The sequence below is a fragment of the Saccharomyces eubayanus genome, chromosome III (genome assembly GCF_001298625.1).
Source record: "Saccharomyces eubayanus strain FM1318 chromosome III, whole genome shotgun sequence".
NCBI classification, from domain to species: domain Eukaryota; kingdom Fungi; phylum Ascomycota; class Saccharomycetes; order Saccharomycetales; family Saccharomycetaceae; genus Saccharomyces; species Saccharomyces eubayanus.
Genome location: NC_030978.1, coordinates 47,694 through 66,399, shown reverse-complemented (window position 1 = coordinate 66,399; position 18,706 = coordinate 47,694). Strand labels below are relative to the sequence as shown.

The following is an 18,706-nucleotide window of genomic DNA, read 5'->3' as shown; positions in this document are numbered from 1 at the left end:
AAAAAGAAATCACTCCTTAATAACGGTTCTGGTTACCATTGTGGTTCTGTTGGGAAAAATTACCAGAGAAGTTGAAAGAATCGTTGCCGTTGCCGTTAGAGTTCTGGTTGCCACCGTATTGTGGTCTCCCATACTCGTTGGATTGGTGTTGGCCACCCGAGTTCGAGTTCGAGTTCGAGTTCGAGTTAGAGTTAGAGTTCTGGTTGTTGCCCAAGTAGGAACTAGCCATGGAAGCCAGCGCCGAGAATGAACCCGAGTGACCCTGTTGCTGTTGTTGGCCTTGTTGTTGATATTGCTGGTTTTGACCTTGTTGCTGGTATTGCTGCTGTTGATTTTGACCTTGCTGGTTATACTGTTGCTGGTTGGACTGAGTTTGTCCACCTAGGTAAGATTGAGCCATGGACGCCAATGAGGAAAAAGTACCGGATTGGCCTTGTTGTTGTTGACCACCGTTACCACCTTGGTACTGTTGGTTATTGTGACCTTGATTGTTTTGGTAGTTGGAATTCTGATTATTGTTCTGGTTAGATTGGTTGTAGCCTTGCTGGGCACCGTTGGAGTTCTGGTTACTATCAGAATGCATGAAAGAGGTTGCCATGGAGGCCAACGCACCAAATGACGAGCCACCGGACCCTTGACTTTGGCCTTGTTGCTTCCCATTGTTGGAATTCATGAAGGATGAGGCTAGAGACGCCAATCCAGTGAAAGAGCCTTGACCTTGACCTTGACCTTGACCTTGACCTTGACTTTGGGAGCTGTTTCCTGACTTGAAAAACTGGGAAGCCAAGAGAGCCAGCCCAGAAGCACCCATGCTTTGGCTTCCACTACCGGAGCCACTTAACATCGACATCACGGTGCCCACGTCGAACCCCCTGCTAGAATTGCTGCTGCTTGACGAATGCGTCATCACAGTAGCCAACAAAGCCAGTTTACCCAGTTGGGATTGAGAAGAACCCTTCGAGTCTGACATCAACGTGCTCATAAAGGACGAGCCACCGCCAACAGCACGGTCTTGTGAGGCGTCTTCACCACCGCTACGGTTCTCCATGACATACCCACCAATTTTCTGAATTAGTGATTCAATAGTCGACATTTGTTGGCTATCGGGGTTCGATTGTGCTGCAGAGGTTAACTTCGCAACAGCTTCTGCATGATTGCCTTGGGAAAAATGAGACTCAGCCTCCGAGATTAGCTTATCAGTATCCATGTTTGATCTTTCTTGTACACTTGTATGGTTGTGTATATGTCCTCCAGGTGAAGTTCCTCCTTCCTTTGTTGTAAAATGAAAGCATCTTCAAATGAGTTGCGGGCAATGAGATTTTTCAAAAGACAATATATATCAAGACACCAAAAACACTGAAACGAGGCAAGCATCAAAGGTCAAGCATAAAAAGGCGCTGAGCTGTACCTGGCTGTGTACGTGTGTGTGGGAAAATATGGATAGATACCAAAGGAAAATAGGATGTATCATACAGATCCCCAACTTGGGGAGGGGACAGCTGAAGTACGTGGGCCCAGTGGACACGAAAGCTGGAATGTTTGCCGGTGTGGATCTGTTGGCCAACATTGGTAAGAATGACGGGTCTTTCATGGGGAGGAAGTACTTTGACACAGAATATCCTCAAAGTGGACTGTTTATTCAACTGCAAAAAGTGGCATCTCTGATCGAAAAGGCATCGATATCGCAAACTTCAAGAAGAACCACGATGGAACCGTTATCGATACCTAAGAACAGATCCATCACAAGGCTTACGAACCAGTTTTCGCCCATGGACGATCCCAAATCCCCCACACCGATGAGGAGTTTCCGGATCACTAGTCGAAACAGTGGCAACCACCAACAGACGACGGATCAAGAGGCGCCGGATCATCGCCAACAGGAACCCATTCACGATAACGGAGATGACAGGATGGAGATCGACTCTATCGTATCGTCCGAGAGAAAGACCCCCCATAACAACGGCAACGACTGGAAAGCAAGCAACAGCCATGTGAACGATCATAATAGCAACGAGGTTACCATAGAATTACGAGAGGCTCAATTGACCATCGAAAAGTTACAGAGGAAACAACTGCACTACAAAAGACTACTAGACGACCAAAGAATGGTCCTTGAAGAAGTACAGCCAACATTTGATAGATATGAAGCCACGATACAAGATAGAGAAAGAGAGATCGACGAACTCAAACAGCAATTGGAGCTCGAACACAGACAACAAGCCAAACAAAAGCAGTTTTTCGACGCTGAGAATGAGCAACTGCTTGCTGTCGTAAGCCAACTGCACGAAGAGATCAAAGAAAATGAGGAAAGAAACATTGCCCACAACCAACCCACCGACAGCAGCGAAGATATCGAACTCCTGAAGAGGCAAGTGGAGCAGCTACGTAGTATAGAAGACCAATTCGAGTTGCACAAGACGAAATGGGCCAAGGAACGCGAGCAATTGAAAATGCATAACGACTCATTAAGCAAAGAATACCAAAACTTGAGTAAGGAATTATTCTCGACCAAACCACAGGACTCCTCCTCATCGGAAGAGGTGGCAGCCTTAACGAAAAGTCTTGAAGAGGCCAACGAAAGGATCAAACAGTTGGAACAGGCTCAAGACCATCCAACCGTGGAATCCTTACCCATTTTCGATCCCCCTGCACCGGTGGATTCCACGGCTGGAAGACAACAGTGGTGTGAGCATTGTGATACAATGGGCCATATGACAGCCGAGTGCCCCCACCATGACCCTGACAACCAACAGTTCTTTTAAGCAAATGGACTGACTCTAATAGTGACTCCGGTAAATTAGTTAATTAATTTCTAAACCCATGCACAGTGACTCATGTTTTGTTATCAGTCATTCGTTATAGAGGAAAGAGAGGAAGATGACTCTAAATACTAGTGCATTGTGTATATAACAGAGAAGGAACGCTGGATCTCACTTAATGTGTGTTGTCCATACATAGAATTAGTATACCACAATTGCGCTGTGTAATAATAACATAATAGATAACAAAATTTTGAAAAAAAAAAATGGTGTTACCAATTCTACCGTTGATTGATGACCTGGCCTCATGGGGCACCAAGAAGGCATACGCTTCCCTTGTTGGTCAAGTGCTCCTGGATGGTTCGAGCCTAAACAAAGACGAGGTTCTCCAATTTGCCAAGGAGGAAGAGGTGCCTTTGGTGGCCTTGTCCTTGCCAAATGCCAAGTTCAGTGATGATGATATCATTGCCTTTTTGAACAATGGGGTGTCTTCTCTTTTCATTGCAAGCCAAGATGCTAAGATTGTCGATCACTTGGTTGAAGAGTTGAATGTGCCAAAGAACCGTATAGTCGTGGAAGAAAATGGTGTCTTTCACAATCAATTTTTAGTGAACCAAAAGTTTTCGCAAGATAGAATCGTGTCCATAAAGAAATTGACCAAGGATTTGTTGATTAAAGAAGTGGTCGCTGAAGTACGCACCGATCGTCCCGATGGTTTGTTCACCACACTGGTGGTCGACCAGTACGAGCGTTGTTTAGGGTTAGTATACTCTTCAAAGGAATCTATAGCAAAAGCCATTGACCTAGGTCGTGGTGTTTATTATTCTCGTTCTAGAAATGAAATCTGGGTTAAAGGTGAGACTTCCGGCAATGGTCAAAAACTTTTGCAAATCTCTACCGATTGCGATTCTGATGCTTTGAAGTTTATTGTTGAGCAAGAAAACGTTGGATTTTGCCACTTGGAGACCATGTCTTGCTTTGGCGAATTCAAGCATGGTTTGGTTGGATTAGAGTCTTTACTAAAACAAAGATTACAAGACGCTCCAAAAGAATCTTATACTAGAAGGTTATTCAACGATCCCGCACTATTGGATGCCARGATCAAAGAAGAAGCCGAAGAACTGACCGAGGCAAAGGGCAAACAAGAAATATCTTGGGAAGCTGCCGACTTGTTTTACTTTGCATTGGCCAAATTAGTAACCAATAACGTTTCATTGAAGGATGTTGAAAATAATTTAAATATGAAGCACTTAAAGATTACAAGAAGGAAAGGTGATGCTAAACCAAAGTTTGTGGAACAAGCCAAAGCTGAAGAGGAAGCACCAACCGGTCCAATTCACTTACACGTGGTAAATGCCTCTGACAAAGAAGGTATCAAGAAGGCCTTGAGCAGACCAATCCAAAAGACTTCTGAAATTATGCATTTAGTCAATCCAATCATTGAGAATGTTAGAGATAGAGGTGACTCTGCTCTATTAGAGTACACTGAAAAATTCGATGGTGTCAAATTGTCTACACCTGTGTTGAATGCACCATTCCCAGAAGAGTATTTCGAAGGCTTAACTGAGGAAATGAAAGACGCTTTGGATTTATCCATTGAAAATGTTCGTAAATTTCATGCTGCTCAACTGCCCAAGGAGACTCTTGAAGTGGAAACCCAACCCGGTGTTCTATGTTCCAGATTCCCTCGTCCTATTGAAAAAGTCGGTTTATATATCCCAGGTGGTACTGCTATCTTGCCAAGTACTGCCTTAATGCTTGGTGTTCCAGCTCAAGTAGCCCAATGTAAGGAAATTGTCTTCGCTTCTCCACCAAGAAAATCCGATGGTAAGGTTTCACCTGAAGTCGTTTATGTTGCAGAAAAGGTCGGTGCTCGTATGATTGTCCTAGCCGGTGGTGCTCAAGCCGTTGCTGCTATGGCATATGGTACTGAAACCATTCCTAAAGTGGACAAGGTTTTGGGTCCAGGTAATCAATTTGTCACTGCTGCCAAGATGTATGTTCAAAATGATACACAAGCTCTATGTTCGATTGATATGCCTGCTGGTCCAAGTGAAGTTCTAGTCATTGCTGATGAAGATGCAGATGCAGATTTTGTGGCTAGTGATTTACTATCACAAGCTGAACACGGTATTGACTCCCAAGTTATCCTTGTTGGTATCAAGTTGAGCGAAAAGAAGATACAAGAAATTCAAGATGCCGTCCACGATCAAGCTATGCAACTGCCACGTGTAGATATTGTTCGCAAATGTATCGCTCATAGTACAATCATTCTTTGCGATGGTTATGAGGAAGCTCTCGAAATGTCCAACAAATATGCACCAGAACATTTGATTCTTCAAATCGCCAATGCTAACGACTACGTTAAACTGGTTGACAACGCAGGTTCCGTGTTTGTGGGTGCTTACACTCCAGAATCGTGTGGTGATTATTCAAGTGGTACTAACCACACTTTACCAACATACGGTTATGCTAGACAATACAGTGGTGCCAACACTGCAACCTTCCAAAAATTCATCACTGCTCAAAACATCACACCTGAGGGTCTAGAAAACATCGGTAGAGCTGTCATGTGTGTTGCCAAGAAGGAAGGTTTGGATGGTCACAGAAACGCTGTGAAAATTAGAATGAGTAAGCTTGGGTTGATCCCAAAGGACTTCCAGTAGATTTTTTTAGGTTTGGAAATTTAAAAGTGTTTAACGAAAAAATATAGATCGAAATAGTCTTGAGTAAATATAGATGCAATGCGTAATGAATGATAAATGCGAGTCATGTTTTTGTAATACTGTGTAATAGCAATGGTATCAATTTATAATCAATTGAATAGCATCGCTATTATCATCACTTCAAACGAGATGCGCAGAACTTGAAAATTTTTCACTTTTGGCCATTAAAGAACAAGTGGAGAAGAACAGCTAAAGGATGTATCTAAGATATCTAAAACACATAGCCATCACCATCCAGCAATCCATACCCTAGCTTAAAGCACCGTTACAAGATGGGTAATGAAGACATCAACACCATGAAAAATGGATTTATAGTGGTGCCGTTCAGATTACCAGACCACAAGGCATTACCCAAAAGTAAAGAAGCTTCATTGCATTATATGTTTGCCAGAAGACATCAAAGCTCGAACGCCAATGAATCGGATTGTTTGTTTTTGGTCAATCTACCATTATTATCCAACATAGAGCACATGAAAAAATTTGTTGGACAGCTTTGCGAGAAATACGATACAGTATCACATGTGGAGGAATTACTATACAACGATGAGTTTGGTTTACACGAAGTGGACTTATCCGCGTTGACCTCTGACTTGATGTCTACTGCTGACGTTAACGAGAAAAGATACACACCAAGAAATACAGCTCTATTGAAATTTGTCGATGACGCAAGTATAAATAATTGTTGGAATGCTCTAAGGAAATATTCCAATTTGCATGCTAAACACCCAAAGGAACTGTTTGAGTGGACATATACCACCCCATCTTTCACCACTTTCATTAATTTCTACAAACCACTAGATATCGATTACTTGAAAGAAGACATTCACACGCATATGATGGTGTTTGAACAGCGTGAAGCTCAAGCACAAGAGGACGTTCAAAGCTCTATAGTGGATGAGGATGGGTTCACACTAGTTGTGGGAAAGAACACCAAGTCGTTGAATTCGATAAGAAAGAAAATTCTGAACAAGAATCCATTATCTAAACATGAAAACAAGGCTAAGCCAGTTTCCAATATTGACAAGAAGGCAAAGCAAGATTTCTACAGGTTCCAAGTCAGAGAGCGTAAAAAGCAGGAGATCAACCAGTTGTTAAGCAAATTCAAGGAAGACCAAGAAAGAATCAAGGTAATGAAAGCCAAGAGAAAATTCAATCCATACACTTAAATTTTCATTCCAGTCATCATATTCAATATCTCAACATATCTATTAAAAATTAGTACAATATAATATAATATAATATAATATAAAATAATATAAGTTTAAAGGCATCAGTTTTTTTTTTTTACTATATTTCCGCTAGCATATATGTTATTGTGTCCTTGTGAAATGGTGAGGTACGTATGTAGGTTACAAGTTAGAGTCTCCCACCAGGAGTGACGTTATCGCTCCCGTTCATCATTGCCACTTCTTCAAAATCGCCTCGTCTCCTTAACATAATAGCTGGGTGCAAACCCTGTTGCTTTAGATTCTTGAATATGATTACAGGCTTTTCGTTCAGTTCCAGCAGCCTCTCTTGATCCCCATAGCAGATGACCAAGACATACTGCCTCCAATCCTGATCAGCCAAATTGTGTCTTTTCATTGCATTTTTCAAGATTCTTTCACACGAGTCCTCTTTAGAAGCACGCAATTGCTTTAATGCCTCATTAGGTGACGGTCCTGGTGTGTTTGATGTGGAGGTTGCCCCAGAGTGAAATTGGTTTGTAGATATTTGCGGTAGTTTGTTCTTGCTATCCTTGAATGATGATTTGGTATGAGAGAGACTGGGCTGTCTAAATACCGTTACCGGTGATTCTCTCCTTGATGGCGATTGTCGGTTGTGAGCTGTGTCAAAATATTCCGTTTGTGGTAGGGGCACCCCGTCATGGGTGGGTATAATTGTGTTGCTTGACGAAGGCGCCGCAGTCAAGGCTCCGTGCGTATTGATGGGCGAAGAGTTCGAACTGGTCTTCATTACCTCCAAGACATCCATCCTCAGCCTAGTATACTGCGATTGGAATTCTTGTAGTTTAGCAGAAGTTGTAGTGTACAGATGCTTCAGGACCGTCACCATGTCTTCTTGAGTCTTGTCGTCCTTCCATTCCAACTTGACGTCCCTCAGCTTATTGATCAATATTTTGAGTTTTATAGCTTTATTCAAATCATCTTCACATAACTCTTGACAATCCTGCAAGGACAATTCCGGCAAAAGATCACCCACGATGTCGTTGTCCCGTAATTTCTGACATAACGGATCTGTTTCTTCCACCTCCAGTGTGGAAATACACCAAGTAACCACATCATCGACCGACCATTGCGAATAATCTTCGTTATTCATTAGTATCGTATCGTTGACGTCCAGGCCGGGCGAGACATCGTTCGAGCCCTCCCTCATGGTCTGTTTCTCGTCCTCCATCTGGTTTATTTTGTCTTGTAGCGACCCTCTTTCTTGTGGAAGAGTTCGTTCTTGCACCTAGGCAGATTCCTATCAAAAATAACGATTCTAATTTTTCAGTTTTGCCTATTGGGAAATATGTCGCCGATAGTAGTTGAAATAAGGGAGAGGAAGAATATTAAAGAAATGAACAAGTTGATCAGGTTTCACGCCCCCAAACTACGCAGGACTTTCCCAGACAGAAGAAGCATTGCACTAGCACGATATTGGCATACTAGCAAGAAAATGAGTAGCGAATCGAGCGACATGAAATGGAATGATGGGCTGACACCCTTACAGCTGATGGTGCTCAAGGACAAGGCCACCGAAAGACCCAACACGGGTGCGTACCTGCACACCAAGGACACTGGGGTCTACCACTGTGCCAACTGCGACACGCCGCTATACTCGAGTAACGCCAAGTTCGACGCTCGTTGTGGTTGGCCAGCTTTCTATGAAGAGGTCTCCCCTGGGGCCATCACGTACCACCGTGACGAGTCCCTGATGCCTGCAAGGGTGGAGATATGCTGTGGGAAGTGCGGTGGACACCTGGGGCACGTATTTGAGGGTGAAGGGTGGAAGCAACTGTTGAACTTGCCCAAGGATTCCAGACACTGTGTCAACAGTGCTTCTCTAAACTTCAAGAAGGAATAAATAAGCTATAGAGGTTTTTAGTATATCTATATAGGTATGTAGCGGTACATACTTGCTTAAATCTTATTATGATCGCCGAATGGGTTTGAGGCGCTGGAGGGCTGACACGAGGATAGGCTCTCCTCCTCCGAGGAGTCGCTGTCGATGTACCTGCTGTTGTCCTGCTCGTTTTCATCGTAAACGTCATCGTTGTACGAGTCATGGTCATCCTCGTCGGCGGCGTCATCCTGAGCACTTCTCTCGTCATATGCAGTCAAAGCAGCAACCAACTCATCGTTGGCATGAATCAAACTACCAAGAAACTCGCCCTCGGTGACCAGTTGCAGGTATCTAAGAACTTTCCTCCTGATGGCCCTGGCCTGGATGAACTTGGACGTAGCCTCTTCGTCGTCCGTGGAGCACTTAGCCTTGGGCAACCCGATCAGCGAGTTTTGCAAGGAGACAGCAGACGCGAGAGCATCACTGATGATGAGCCTGATCCTGGGTGCCTCCTTGTTCATGTTGATCTGCGGAATCCTATACAGCCTATCGGCACTGGTTAGTGATCCGGACTGGTACAAAGTGTCGTCGGCACTATCATCCATGAAGTTTGAGCGGCCACCGGAACGCCCACTACGACGGCTGGAACGGCTGGTTTTTGAGTACTTCTGCTTGACCAACAGGCCCATTTGGTAAAGACCCGCATAGGCTCTGGCACGCTCCAGACCATTCTGCACAATGTAGTTCGCCCACGCAACAACATAGCCGGCACACTTCTTGATGATCCGAGATTCGTACTTTTCTCCGGACCCGCTGGTTTCGGAGTTTGTTGCCATGCCCTGCAGCCTCTGCAGCAGCTTGTCATCGTTGTACATCACGGTGAACTTGACACCCTGCGAAATAAACAGGTCCAGGAGGTCCAGCGTCCTGGACTGTTGTAGCCGGTTTCCATACTTGATCTTCTTTCTGAGCGCCCGAGCAGCCTCCTCCTGGTTGATAGTGTAGTTGTAGTCGTTGTGGTCAGCCTTGATCAGCTGGATCAAGGGTGCTAGCTCCACCTCCAGCGTGTAGTCTCTTGAAGAGACGATCCGAAAGATCGTCTCGGTAATTGCGGTGTGTGGATGATCCGTAAGAAACCCCATGCTGCGTGTTCTGCCTGCCTCCACGCCTTATCAACCTCCCACGACCTCCCTTTCACCTACTCAAAGATTGCTGATATACCATAAATGGTCGATAAACCACTACTAATTTTTATCGCTACCAACGGAAGTGCCAAATAGGCCCAAGTGAAGGCTATAAAAGGTGCTCATCAGCTAAGTAGAGTGCCATTGCTGCACAGGTTGGATCAGCTGCACGTCGAGTGACAGCTGCAGCATATCACGGTGCGTCTTGTCTTGTGTGCTACCCCCTTGCGCCTCGGGTTTCTCGTCTTGTTGCAGAATACCAGGTTCACGTGATGGGAAATTTTGCGTAGGAGATATCCAGTGCAGAAGTATTTAAGATGGGTGGGAAAATAAGGAGTAGCGTGGAATAAATAGGGCAATTGACAGTTATACGAGCATTCGTACACACACACACATACACACATAGCTAGAATAATGGTATCCCAAGAAACTATCGATCACGTCAAGGAACTTATTGCCGAGAAGGAAATTTTCGTTGCGTCCAAGACGTACTGTCCATACTGCCACGCAGCGTTAAACACTCTGTTCCAGAAATTGAACGTGCCAAAGTCCAAAGTGCTGGTCCTGCAGCTGAACGAGATGAAGGACGGCGTGGATATCCAGGCAGCCTTGTACCAGCTCAACGGCCAAAGAACCGTGCCAAACATCTACATCAACGGTAAGCATATTGGGGGGAACGACGACTTGCAAGAGTTGCGTGAAACCGGCGAATTGGAAGAACTCTTGGAACCTATCCTGGCAAACTAAGAAAAGAAATGCGAGCTTTCCCCTTGAATATATATATGTATATATACATATACGTACGTATGTATCTACAGAAAGAAAAAAAAAAAGATCAATGAATATATTTAGAATGTCGACAACGTGCTTGAAAAAGCATCTTTGCCTGTCCCGAAGTAGGTCAACCCGCCGAATTCCGTCTGGCAGACTCTGTCTTTCCTGCTGTTCTTAACGCCCTTGCGGTGCCCCCAGTTCTTGGATGCCTCGTCGATGGAGATGGCATAAGACATGGGCACAACTTTGGGCTCCCGCAGGTCTCTTTCGCCCCAGACTTTGACCTGGGCCATCACCTTGAGAACATCGTCCATCCCGCTGATTCTCCTGAAGTTGATATCGCAGAACTTCATGAACAAATACAGGGTGTAGTACGCATCGTTGCCGGCATTGTGCAGGAACGCATGCGGTATCTCGAACAACCGCAGGATCTTTCCCAGACTGCTCCCCTTTTCGCCGTACGACTTCCTGTAGAACTGCTCAGTGTCCAAGACGAACACGTCCATGTCGCCGGGGTGGTCTGCCAGAAATAGCGTGTGGTCTAGTCGACCTTCGTACCYTCTCCCAGGGAACTTGACACCAATGGTCTCCAGCCACTTGAGATCGCCGCTCACGTGGTGCCCGACAAAGGCCCTCGACCACGTTTTGTCCTCATCGGTCACCGGGACCAGGTAGTAGTTGATTAACGACTGGATGAACTGGACACACTCCTTCAGCTTCAGGACGTAGCTTTCGCCCAGCAGATAGCAATCTTTGTAATCGCATACCCATTTTTGGTTTCTCAGTTCTAGCGACTCCTCAATGATCAAATGGTAGTTCTTCGTGATCGGCACCATTGACGGCACCATGTTCTCTCTGGGGTCGTAAATGGAAATCCCGATTTCAGTGACCACCCGCTGGTTGGCCTCGAAGGCCTCGATGTCCAGGCAAAAGCATACAACCTTCTGGGAGGCCATCAGTCTGATGCATTTTTCCAAATACGCAAACTCATTTGAACCAGGGTACGCTTCCACCGCGGGCCAAAAATTCTTCCTGACGCAGCTCCTCTCGTCCGCCAGCATTTTTTGTTCCGTCTCCAGAAGCTTGATTGTACCGTCCATTGCCAGCATTTTCTTCTGGATCGCTTCGAACCAGATCGTGTCCTTCATGCCCTTGGTCTGTGGACAGGTACTGATGGCACGATCCTCTTTAGTCAGTGCGGGCAGCCGCAGCGACTTCTTCTTCCTGGTGGGCGCAATCGTGTCGCTTATCCGTTTCAAAACCCGACGGTCTTCCAATAGCGTTTCCAGTTTCGCATGCACATCACCGTGCACTGCATACCAGTCCATTTCCAGCTGTGCTACTTTGGCCTCCAGGGCCGCCCTGGACTGTTTATATGAAGCGTCGAACTTTTGCCTCATATCCGCCAAGTACGCATCAATCATAGGCGCCCTGAGCAGATCCAGCTCCTTCGAGAACGCAGTTTTCCTCAATTGGGCATAGTAAGCCACTCCGTCTAGCCAGTTGCACCCGGCACGGTCCCAAGGTGTGTTCAATTGGGCCCTGGCGCCCATAAACGCTTCCACGCAGCCTTTGACCTTGCTGGTTCCCGTCTTGTCATTTATCAGCCCCCTGACGGGCAGCGTCCCACTACCCAGTCTCGTTACTAAAGCACCGTTATGACCGCTTCTGGGACGGTTACGGTGACCTGCACCACTGCCATTCCGCCTTTCGTAATGGGCGCCACTGTCACCGCTGTTATTACAACTATCACTCACCATCTCGAATTGGTGGGTCTTGGCTTTCGATCATGCCCAACGCCCTCACTGGCTGCCGCATCTCCATCCTTATATGCTCTTCTGTTGGCCTCGAATACTGACGGATAATACGGATTTTGAGGGATGCTCATCGCAAAATTTTTTTGAAAAGGGTGTACGGGTGTACCCACGCACTGAAAAATTTTTCACTTTTGGTAGGACAAGAGAGAAAAGAATCAAGTGTAAACCTTTCCTCATCTCTTTTTCGGTTTTATGGATAGCTTTTGAGGTGCTAAATCGTTAATAGATCATCAGGATTACTTCGGACCTGCTAACGTGTTTGCTCCCCCCACGCCTCCCATCTCACTTACTGCCCACGATGTCTGCTGAAACCGCCGCTGCCAATACTGTTACCGCTCCAGTCCCAGAAGTACAAGAACAGGAGAGTGCCAAGAGCAAACAAGTCAACTTGACACCGGCACCTTTGCCCACTTCCTCCCCATGGAAGCTTTCCCCAGCCGATGTCCCTGTTTCCTCGATTTCCATAGAAGACTTGGATGCGACAAGAAAGAAGAAGAACAGGACACCTACTCCAAAGTCATCTACTGCCACCAAGTGGGTTCCAATCAAGGCCTCCATTACTGTTTCTGGTACTAAGAGATCCGGTTCTAAGAACGGTGGTAATAACGGCAGCAACAACAACAAAAGCAAAAACAATAAGAATGCATCATCGTCGACATCGTCGAGCACCGCCAACAGGAAAAAGAAGCATCACCAACACAATGTTAAGAAGCAACAACAGCAACAGGTGAAAAATGATGGCTCCGAACCCGCCACTGAAGAAGAGTCAAAGGACACTGCCCCTCAAGAAAATGACCAATCTACACAACAGCAACAGCCACCTCACCACCGTAGTCACCACCATAGCCATCACCACAATAGCAACGGGCCTCAAAGAAGAAAGTTTCATAACAGTAGTAACACCGGTATGCCTCAGAACCAAGGGTTCCCTCCACAGTTCAAGCCTTACCAAGGCCACAACCCCCGCCCTACCAACAACAACCGTTCAAAGTACCACAACCACTTCCATCACAACCAACACCACTCTCAACAACCTATGGTGAAATTACAACAACAGTTTTATCCAGTCCAACCGGTTCTAATGGCCATCAACAACATTGCTAGACAAATCGAATACTACTTCAGTGAAGAAAACTTGACCGTCGATAACTATTTAAGATCTAAGCTATCAAAGGATGGGTTTGCTCCGTTGTCTTTGATCTCTAAATTTTATAGAGTTGTCAATATGTCCTTCGGCGGTGACGCTAACTTGGTCTTAGCTGCATTGAGAGAAATCGTCGCTAACGAATCTGCAACCGTCAATGTTGCCGAAGGTTCTTTGGTCACCAAGGAAACTGACACTGTCGCTGAAACTGAGGAAGTGGAAGAACCATCTCCTTTAGACAAATATTTCGTTCGCTCCAAGAATTGGTCAAACTGGTTGCCAGAAACTGTTGAAACTGAAGTCAACATTGAAAAAGAGCTAGTCGGCGACGCTTTAGACGAGTTCATGATATCTTTGCCAACTGCCCCTCAACAAGAAGAGGAACCAATCACTGAATCCGTTCCTCAAGAACAAGAAACCAACGAGGAACCGGTCCCAGCTGCCGCCAGTGAACCTGAATCCTCTTTATAGAGGCTCTACCCACATGCCAAAAAATAATGGATTCATTGCATTTTATACAAAAAAAATTGAAAAACCTATAAAATTGAAAAAATCAAAAGTTAATTATTCCTCCAGCTGAGCTGTTTTTTTTTTTAAAACATCCATTTTTTTAATTTTGTTCCACCAGTTTAATATAGAAAGAAAAATAAAAATAAAAACTTTGAACGGTCTTCACGTTTTGAATTCATTGTACATTATTATCATAAACATCAAGATATATATTATCTTTTTTTTGTTTTTTTTTGTTTTTTTTTTGAAATATAAAAATACCAGCCTCTTCCGACCCCATTTCTTCTGCTTCTTTAAGTGGCTACCATCATGAGATATGAAAATGTTCTTCTCTCCTTCAGCAATTCTTTAAACCACCTTTTTTTTTTTTTTTTTTAATAGAAACCTAATAATTGGGAAGAAGCTATGAAACCACTTATTTGGTCAATAAATAATCAACCATATATAAGAGTATCATGTATAATCTTCTTTTTCTCTTCTTTTATATTGTTAAATTCTTTTTATTGTCATCTAACATGGGATTTTTGGCTCTGCGATATCTTAATTCATCGTGGTTTGGATATTTCGATAATGTATTGTTTGTTGTGGTAGCGCCGCTCGTGGTGCTTAACGATTTGAGAAATGATCAGAATAAATTTCTCAAAAGGGTTCCTTTACCCTAAACGAAAATACCTCAACTTTTGGTAGATGCATAGTGTAAACAAAAGGAAAGGTATCAAACCGTGGTGATTTATCTGCAGTTTCCCTCACCTATAAGAAAGCGCTCATCCATACTCTTTTTTTCCACTTTGGATATGAGCTATGGAAGTATACATGATATGAATGAACCGGAGACCAACCGTATAATAAAAAAAACCCAAAACAACATCAAGGGATGGTACTTGTATTCGTTTTCTAGTGAGCCGTTTGTGGTTTCTGCGGTTTCGACCTATATTCCCTTGTTACTGCAACAATTTGCCAGTATTAACGGTGTAAAGGTGCGCGACCATGCCATACCTTGTCTGGCTGAAAATGGAAGTGATTCAGATAAGTGTGTTCTCGGCCTATTTAACAATAGGATATTTGTGGATACCTCGAGTTTTGCTTTGTATGTGTTTTCCATTAGTGTTTTGTTCCAAACTCTTATTGTGATATCTGTTTCAGGGATAGTAGATCTTTGGGGAAGCGTTAAATTCAAGGGCAGAGTTCTGGTTTGGTTTAGTATAATAGGTGCATTTGCTACTATTGCCATTTCAAAATTGAATGACACCCAAGTGTATTCTCTAGCTGGGCTTTATATTATAGCTAATGGTTGTTTTGGTGTTATTAATGTGGTGGGAAATTCCCTTTTACCCACATTTGTCAAGGATTCATTGAAAAGTCAAAGTCAAGGAGTTTATGAACCTGATGATGTGGATTCACTTACAACGCTGATCAGCGGTAGAGGTGCTTCGCTAGGTTATTCAAGTGCATTGATTGTTCAGATTGTGTCCATGTTTTTGGTCTCATTGAAAAAGGGCACTAAGCAAGACATTCAAATCGCTATTCTTTTCTTGGGGCTTTGGTGGTTTGTGTGGCAATTACCCATGATCTGGTTGATTGATGATGTAACGATACCAGCTACAGGGGACGGGTCCACTGTAGCATCTACCCATAGTTCGTATTATGATGAGCAAAGACGTACGGGAACGCTAAGTTGGAAAACGTACCTTTCATATGGTTGGCTGTCGCTTTTCGAATCGTTCAAACACGCCAAGCTATTGAAGGATGTAATGATCTTCCTTGTTGCGTGGTTTATTATTAGCGATTCCATTACCACGATAAACTCTACGGCAATTTTATTCTCCAAGACAGAACTACATATGAGCACCCTTAACCTAATCATGATAAGTATCCTGACCATGGTGAATGCCATGCTAGGCGCTTTTGTCATTCCGCAGTTCCTGGCGACAAAATTCCGGTGGTCATCCAATCAAACCTTGATGTACATTATTATTTGGGCAAGTTTCATCCCATTCTACGGTATACTCGGATTTTTCTTTGATGCGTTTGGTTTGAAACATAAGTTCGAAATGTTCCTATTGGCCATTTGGTACGGATTATCATTAGGTGGGTTGTCCGCCGTTTCAAGATCAGTCTTTAGTTTGATTGTGCCTCCCGGAAAAGAATCTACATTTTTCAGTATGTTCAGCATTACAGATAAAGGTTCATCCATTCTGGGGCCCTTTATCGTTGGTCTACTCACTGACAGAACGCATAATATTCGATATTCGTTTTATTTCTTCTTTTTTCTTTTAATTCTATCATTGCCCGTATTGAACTGTTTGGACGTTAAAAGAGGCAGGAGAGAGGCTGAGCAATTGAGCCAAATTTCTCCAGAGACTGAAAGAAGATTGGATTGAGTGTTTAATTTTTCTTTTTTTGCTGTTGGCACAACTGTTCCATATTAATACATACATATATATATATATATATAATCAATATGTATATAGGGCATTAGTTTCTTGATATTTTCCAGATTTTTATCTTACCGTCATCGCCGCCAGACACAAACATTTCTTTATCGACAGGATTTGATGCGACCACGTTACAGTTTTTCCCAACGGGTTTTGAGGAGTTGTTGATCAGTGTGGAATGACCKGAGAGCACAGAGATCAAATTACCTCTGATTCTATCCCAAATGTAAATCTTGCCGTCTTCGGACCCGCTCATGACAATCTTGTTGTTGTAGGCGAAACAAGATCTGATTATGAAATGCTGTTGTTTCTGGCCGAAATACTTTTGTATGAGGATATTCTCTTTATAGTCCCACATTTGTAGTTCGTTATCTTGTAAACTAACCAAGACCAAATGTTGAGATTCGGTTATTTGATGTCTGTGGCGATGGTGGGTGGTGGTGTTCAGTGGTAGTGACATGCAGGTCATGTTTTTGCCAATGTCCAGTCTCGCGACTCTTGGAATCAAGAAATCTTTCAAGTCGATTGTTTGCTTGGATAGCGTTTCTCTGGAGGGGAACCCGCTAAAATCGTAGACATCGACAATGCCCTGGTGGGTCATTAAAAGCACGTAGTTGTCGTCGTAGCTGATCTTCACGTCGTGGACGCGCGGGAAAGCTTCGTCGTCCTCGACGTACTGCCAGCTGCTACCACAGCTTGTCTTGGCCGTATGGAGGACCTTTGCCGGGTCTATTAGTTTTCTTCCAGAGACGTTTTCGTCGTGGCCTAGAGCGATACATGTCCTGCCTTTCAAGCTGAAGAGCGACTCCTTTGTAGTGAGAGAGTGCACCATGGCTTCTCTGTCGGGCGATCCGACGACCATCCAGTCTTCATGCTGCGCTGTGTGGAAGGCATCGCAGCACCACACCCGGGACTGGCTGGAAGTCGCGTTTGCAGGCCTGGATGAGGACGACGCTGAGGATTCCGTGTCGTCGAGGTATGGGGAGGTGTCCAGTTTGAAGGAGTCCATGGGTGACAGCCTGGTGGAAGAGTACGGTAAGAACGAGTCTGTGGCAGAGACATCCGGCGGAGAGATTGCGTTCATGTCGTATATGGTCACGTCCTCGCTGAAGGGGCAAGCGACGAGATACCGGCTGCTGGGGGAGAACATGAGGTAGAGCACGGACTGCGACAGGCTCACGCAGGTCTTGTGGATTTTGAAGTCTTGTTGCACGTCATAGACGGTGATGAAGTAGCCCCTGGAGGACTCGGAGGTGGCGGAGGCCAGGTACTTGCCGTCGGGCGAGAAAGTCAGGAACCAGATCTCGTCGGTGGTGTCCTGGATGGTCTTCCAGTCCTGGAAGGTCACAGTCAAGTCGTGCGAGATGTTGTCCTGCAGCAGATTGATGCGGTGGGACTCGGAGGAGAAGGGGGCGTCGTCGTCCGGGTCGAGGATGTTGAAGATGTCCTGGGACTGCTGGTACTTGATGGCCTGCTTCAAGAGGTGCAAGAGGCGGCCCTTGGGCACGAGCTCGTTCGGGTCGATGTATTTGGAGATGGCGTCGATCAGGTGGTCGCGCTCGAGGTTCAAGTGCGCCGTGAGCTTCGGGTTCGTGAGGTACGTGGAGAGCTCTCTCAAGGTTGTTTCCGGGTTGAAGATGTTCTCCTCGTTGAGGAACTGGTCATTGGACACCAACAGCGCGTCCCAGATCTCGATGAAGCACTTGAGGACCTTGCGCAGGTACAGGACGGGCAGCGTGGTGGGCGGGCCCGCGTGGGGGGCGGCGGCAGCAGCAGCAGCAGCAGGCGGGTGGAAGAACTCGAGGAAGATCTGCCTGTTGACGAGGATCATGATCTCGACGTAGTTCCTGAGCGTGGTGACCTCGGCGTCCGAGCAAGTGGACGGGCCCACAGACGCCATCAGCAGCTGCAGGGACTGCAGCTGCTGAAGCATGTGGTCAAACAGCGACCCGGTGGCGCTGCTGGTGGGCGCTGCGGGCGAGRGCAGCGTTTGCAGCAGTGCAGGCCTGAGCGGCGAGCTATGTGCGAGGGGCAGCGAACACACGCTGCGCCAGTCGATGAGGTCGAACTGGCCGGTCTTGACGAGCCTGAAGAAGGTCTGGATATGGTTCGACTCGTTCTGGTACCCGCCGCTCTCCAGGAGCAGCTGGTCCGCGGCGGAGTCGTAGCCCAATTCCTTGAGCGTGTGGACGAGCAGCTTGGCCAGCTGCTTCTTGTCGAAGCAGCCGACGGAGGCCGACTCGCCGGCCTCCTGCGTGTCGGAGTTCAGCACGTACGCGATCTTGTTGCTCTGTGACATTGAAGATGGG

The 18,706-nt window shown here is 45.5% G+C and overlaps 11 protein-coding genes across 11 annotated transcripts; 7 read left to right on the top strand and 4 right to left on the bottom strand.

The window, feature by feature from the left end:
- Positions 1-16: 16 nt before the first annotated feature.
- Positions 17-1,207, bottom strand: RNQ1 (prion domain-containing protein RNQ1; the record flags this gene model as incomplete). The annotated part of the gene is made up of 1 exon (XM_018363953.1): positions 17-1,207. One exon carries the CDS (start codon positions 1,205-1,207, stop codon positions 17-19), a length of 1,191 nt encoding a protein of 396 aa, XP_018223357.1.
- Positions 1,208-1,436: 229 nt separating this feature from the next.
- On the top strand, positions 1,437-2,762 carry BIK1 (Bik1p; the record flags this gene model as incomplete). The annotated part of the gene is made up of 1 exon (XM_018363952.1): positions 1,437-2,762. One exon carries the CDS (start codon positions 1,437-1,439, stop codon positions 2,760-2,762), a length of 1,326 nt encoding a protein of 441 aa, XP_018223356.1.
- Positions 2,763-3,025: 263 nt separating this feature from the next.
- Positions 3,026-5,425, top strand: HIS4 (trifunctional histidinol dehydrogenase/phosphoribosyl-AMP cyclohydrolase/phosphoribosyl-ATP diphosphatase; the record flags this gene model as incomplete). Its single annotated transcript, XM_018363951.1, has 1 exon — positions 3,026-5,425. One exon carries the CDS (start codon positions 3,026-3,028, stop codon positions 5,423-5,425), a length of 2,400 nt encoding a protein of 799 aa, XP_018223355.1.
- Positions 5,426-5,757: 332 nt separating this feature from the next.
- On the top strand, positions 5,758-6,651 carry RRP7 (Rrp7p; the record flags this gene model as incomplete). Its single annotated transcript, XM_018363950.1, has 1 exon — positions 5,758-6,651. One exon carries the CDS (start codon positions 5,758-5,760, stop codon positions 6,649-6,651), a length of 894 nt encoding a protein of 297 aa, XP_018223354.1.
- Positions 6,652-6,841: 190 nt separating this feature from the next.
- STE50 (Ste50p) lies at positions 6,842-7,882 on the bottom strand (the record flags this gene model as incomplete). The annotated part of the gene is made up of 1 exon (XM_018363949.1): positions 6,842-7,882. The coding sequence occupies one exon, from the start codon at positions 7,880-7,882 to the stop codon at positions 6,842-6,844; it is 1,041 nt and encodes a 346-aa protein (XP_018223353.1).
- A 117-nt stretch (positions 7,883-7,999) lies between these two features.
- MXR2 (peptide-methionine (R)-S-oxide reductase) lies at positions 8,000-8,554 on the top strand (the record flags this gene model as incomplete). Its single annotated transcript, XM_018363948.1, has 1 exon — positions 8,000-8,554. The coding sequence occupies one exon, from the start codon at positions 8,000-8,002 to the stop codon at positions 8,552-8,554; it is 555 nt and encodes a 184-aa protein (XP_018223352.1).
- A 56-nt stretch (positions 8,555-8,610) lies between these two features.
- On the bottom strand, positions 8,611-9,675 carry LSB5 (Lsb5p; the record flags this gene model as incomplete). Its single annotated transcript, XM_018363947.1, has 1 exon — positions 8,611-9,675. One exon carries the CDS (start codon positions 9,673-9,675, stop codon positions 8,611-8,613), a length of 1,065 nt encoding a protein of 354 aa, XP_018223351.1.
- Positions 9,676-10,131: 456 nt separating this feature from the next.
- On the top strand, positions 10,132-10,464 carry GRX1 (dithiol glutaredoxin GRX1; the record flags this gene model as incomplete). The annotated part of the gene is made up of 1 exon (XM_018363946.1): positions 10,132-10,464. The coding sequence occupies one exon, from the start codon at positions 10,132-10,134 to the stop codon at positions 10,462-10,464; it is 333 nt and encodes a 110-aa protein (XP_018223350.1).
- Positions 10,465-12,606: 2,142 nt separating this feature from the next.
- Positions 12,607-13,923, top strand: SRO9 (Sro9p; the record flags this gene model as incomplete). The annotated part of the gene is made up of 1 exon (XM_018363945.1): positions 12,607-13,923. The coding sequence occupies one exon, from the start codon at positions 12,607-12,609 to the stop codon at positions 13,921-13,923; it is 1,317 nt and encodes a 438-aa protein (XP_018223349.1).
- Positions 13,924-14,756: 833 nt separating this feature from the next.
- ATG22 (Atg22p) lies at positions 14,757-16,343 on the top strand (the record flags this gene model as incomplete). Its single annotated transcript, XM_018363944.1, has 1 exon — positions 14,757-16,343. The coding sequence occupies one exon, from the start codon at positions 14,757-14,759 to the stop codon at positions 16,341-16,343; it is 1,587 nt and encodes a 528-aa protein (XP_018223348.1).
- Positions 16,344-16,437: 94 nt separating this feature from the next.
- Positions 16,438-18,696, bottom strand: GID7 (glucose-induced degradation complex subunit GID7; the record flags this gene model as incomplete). The annotated part of the gene is made up of 1 exon (XM_018363943.1): positions 16,438-18,696. The coding sequence occupies one exon, from the start codon at positions 18,694-18,696 to the stop codon at positions 16,438-16,440; it is 2,259 nt and encodes a 752-aa protein (XP_018223347.1).
- Positions 18,697-18,706: the final 10 nt, after the last annotated feature.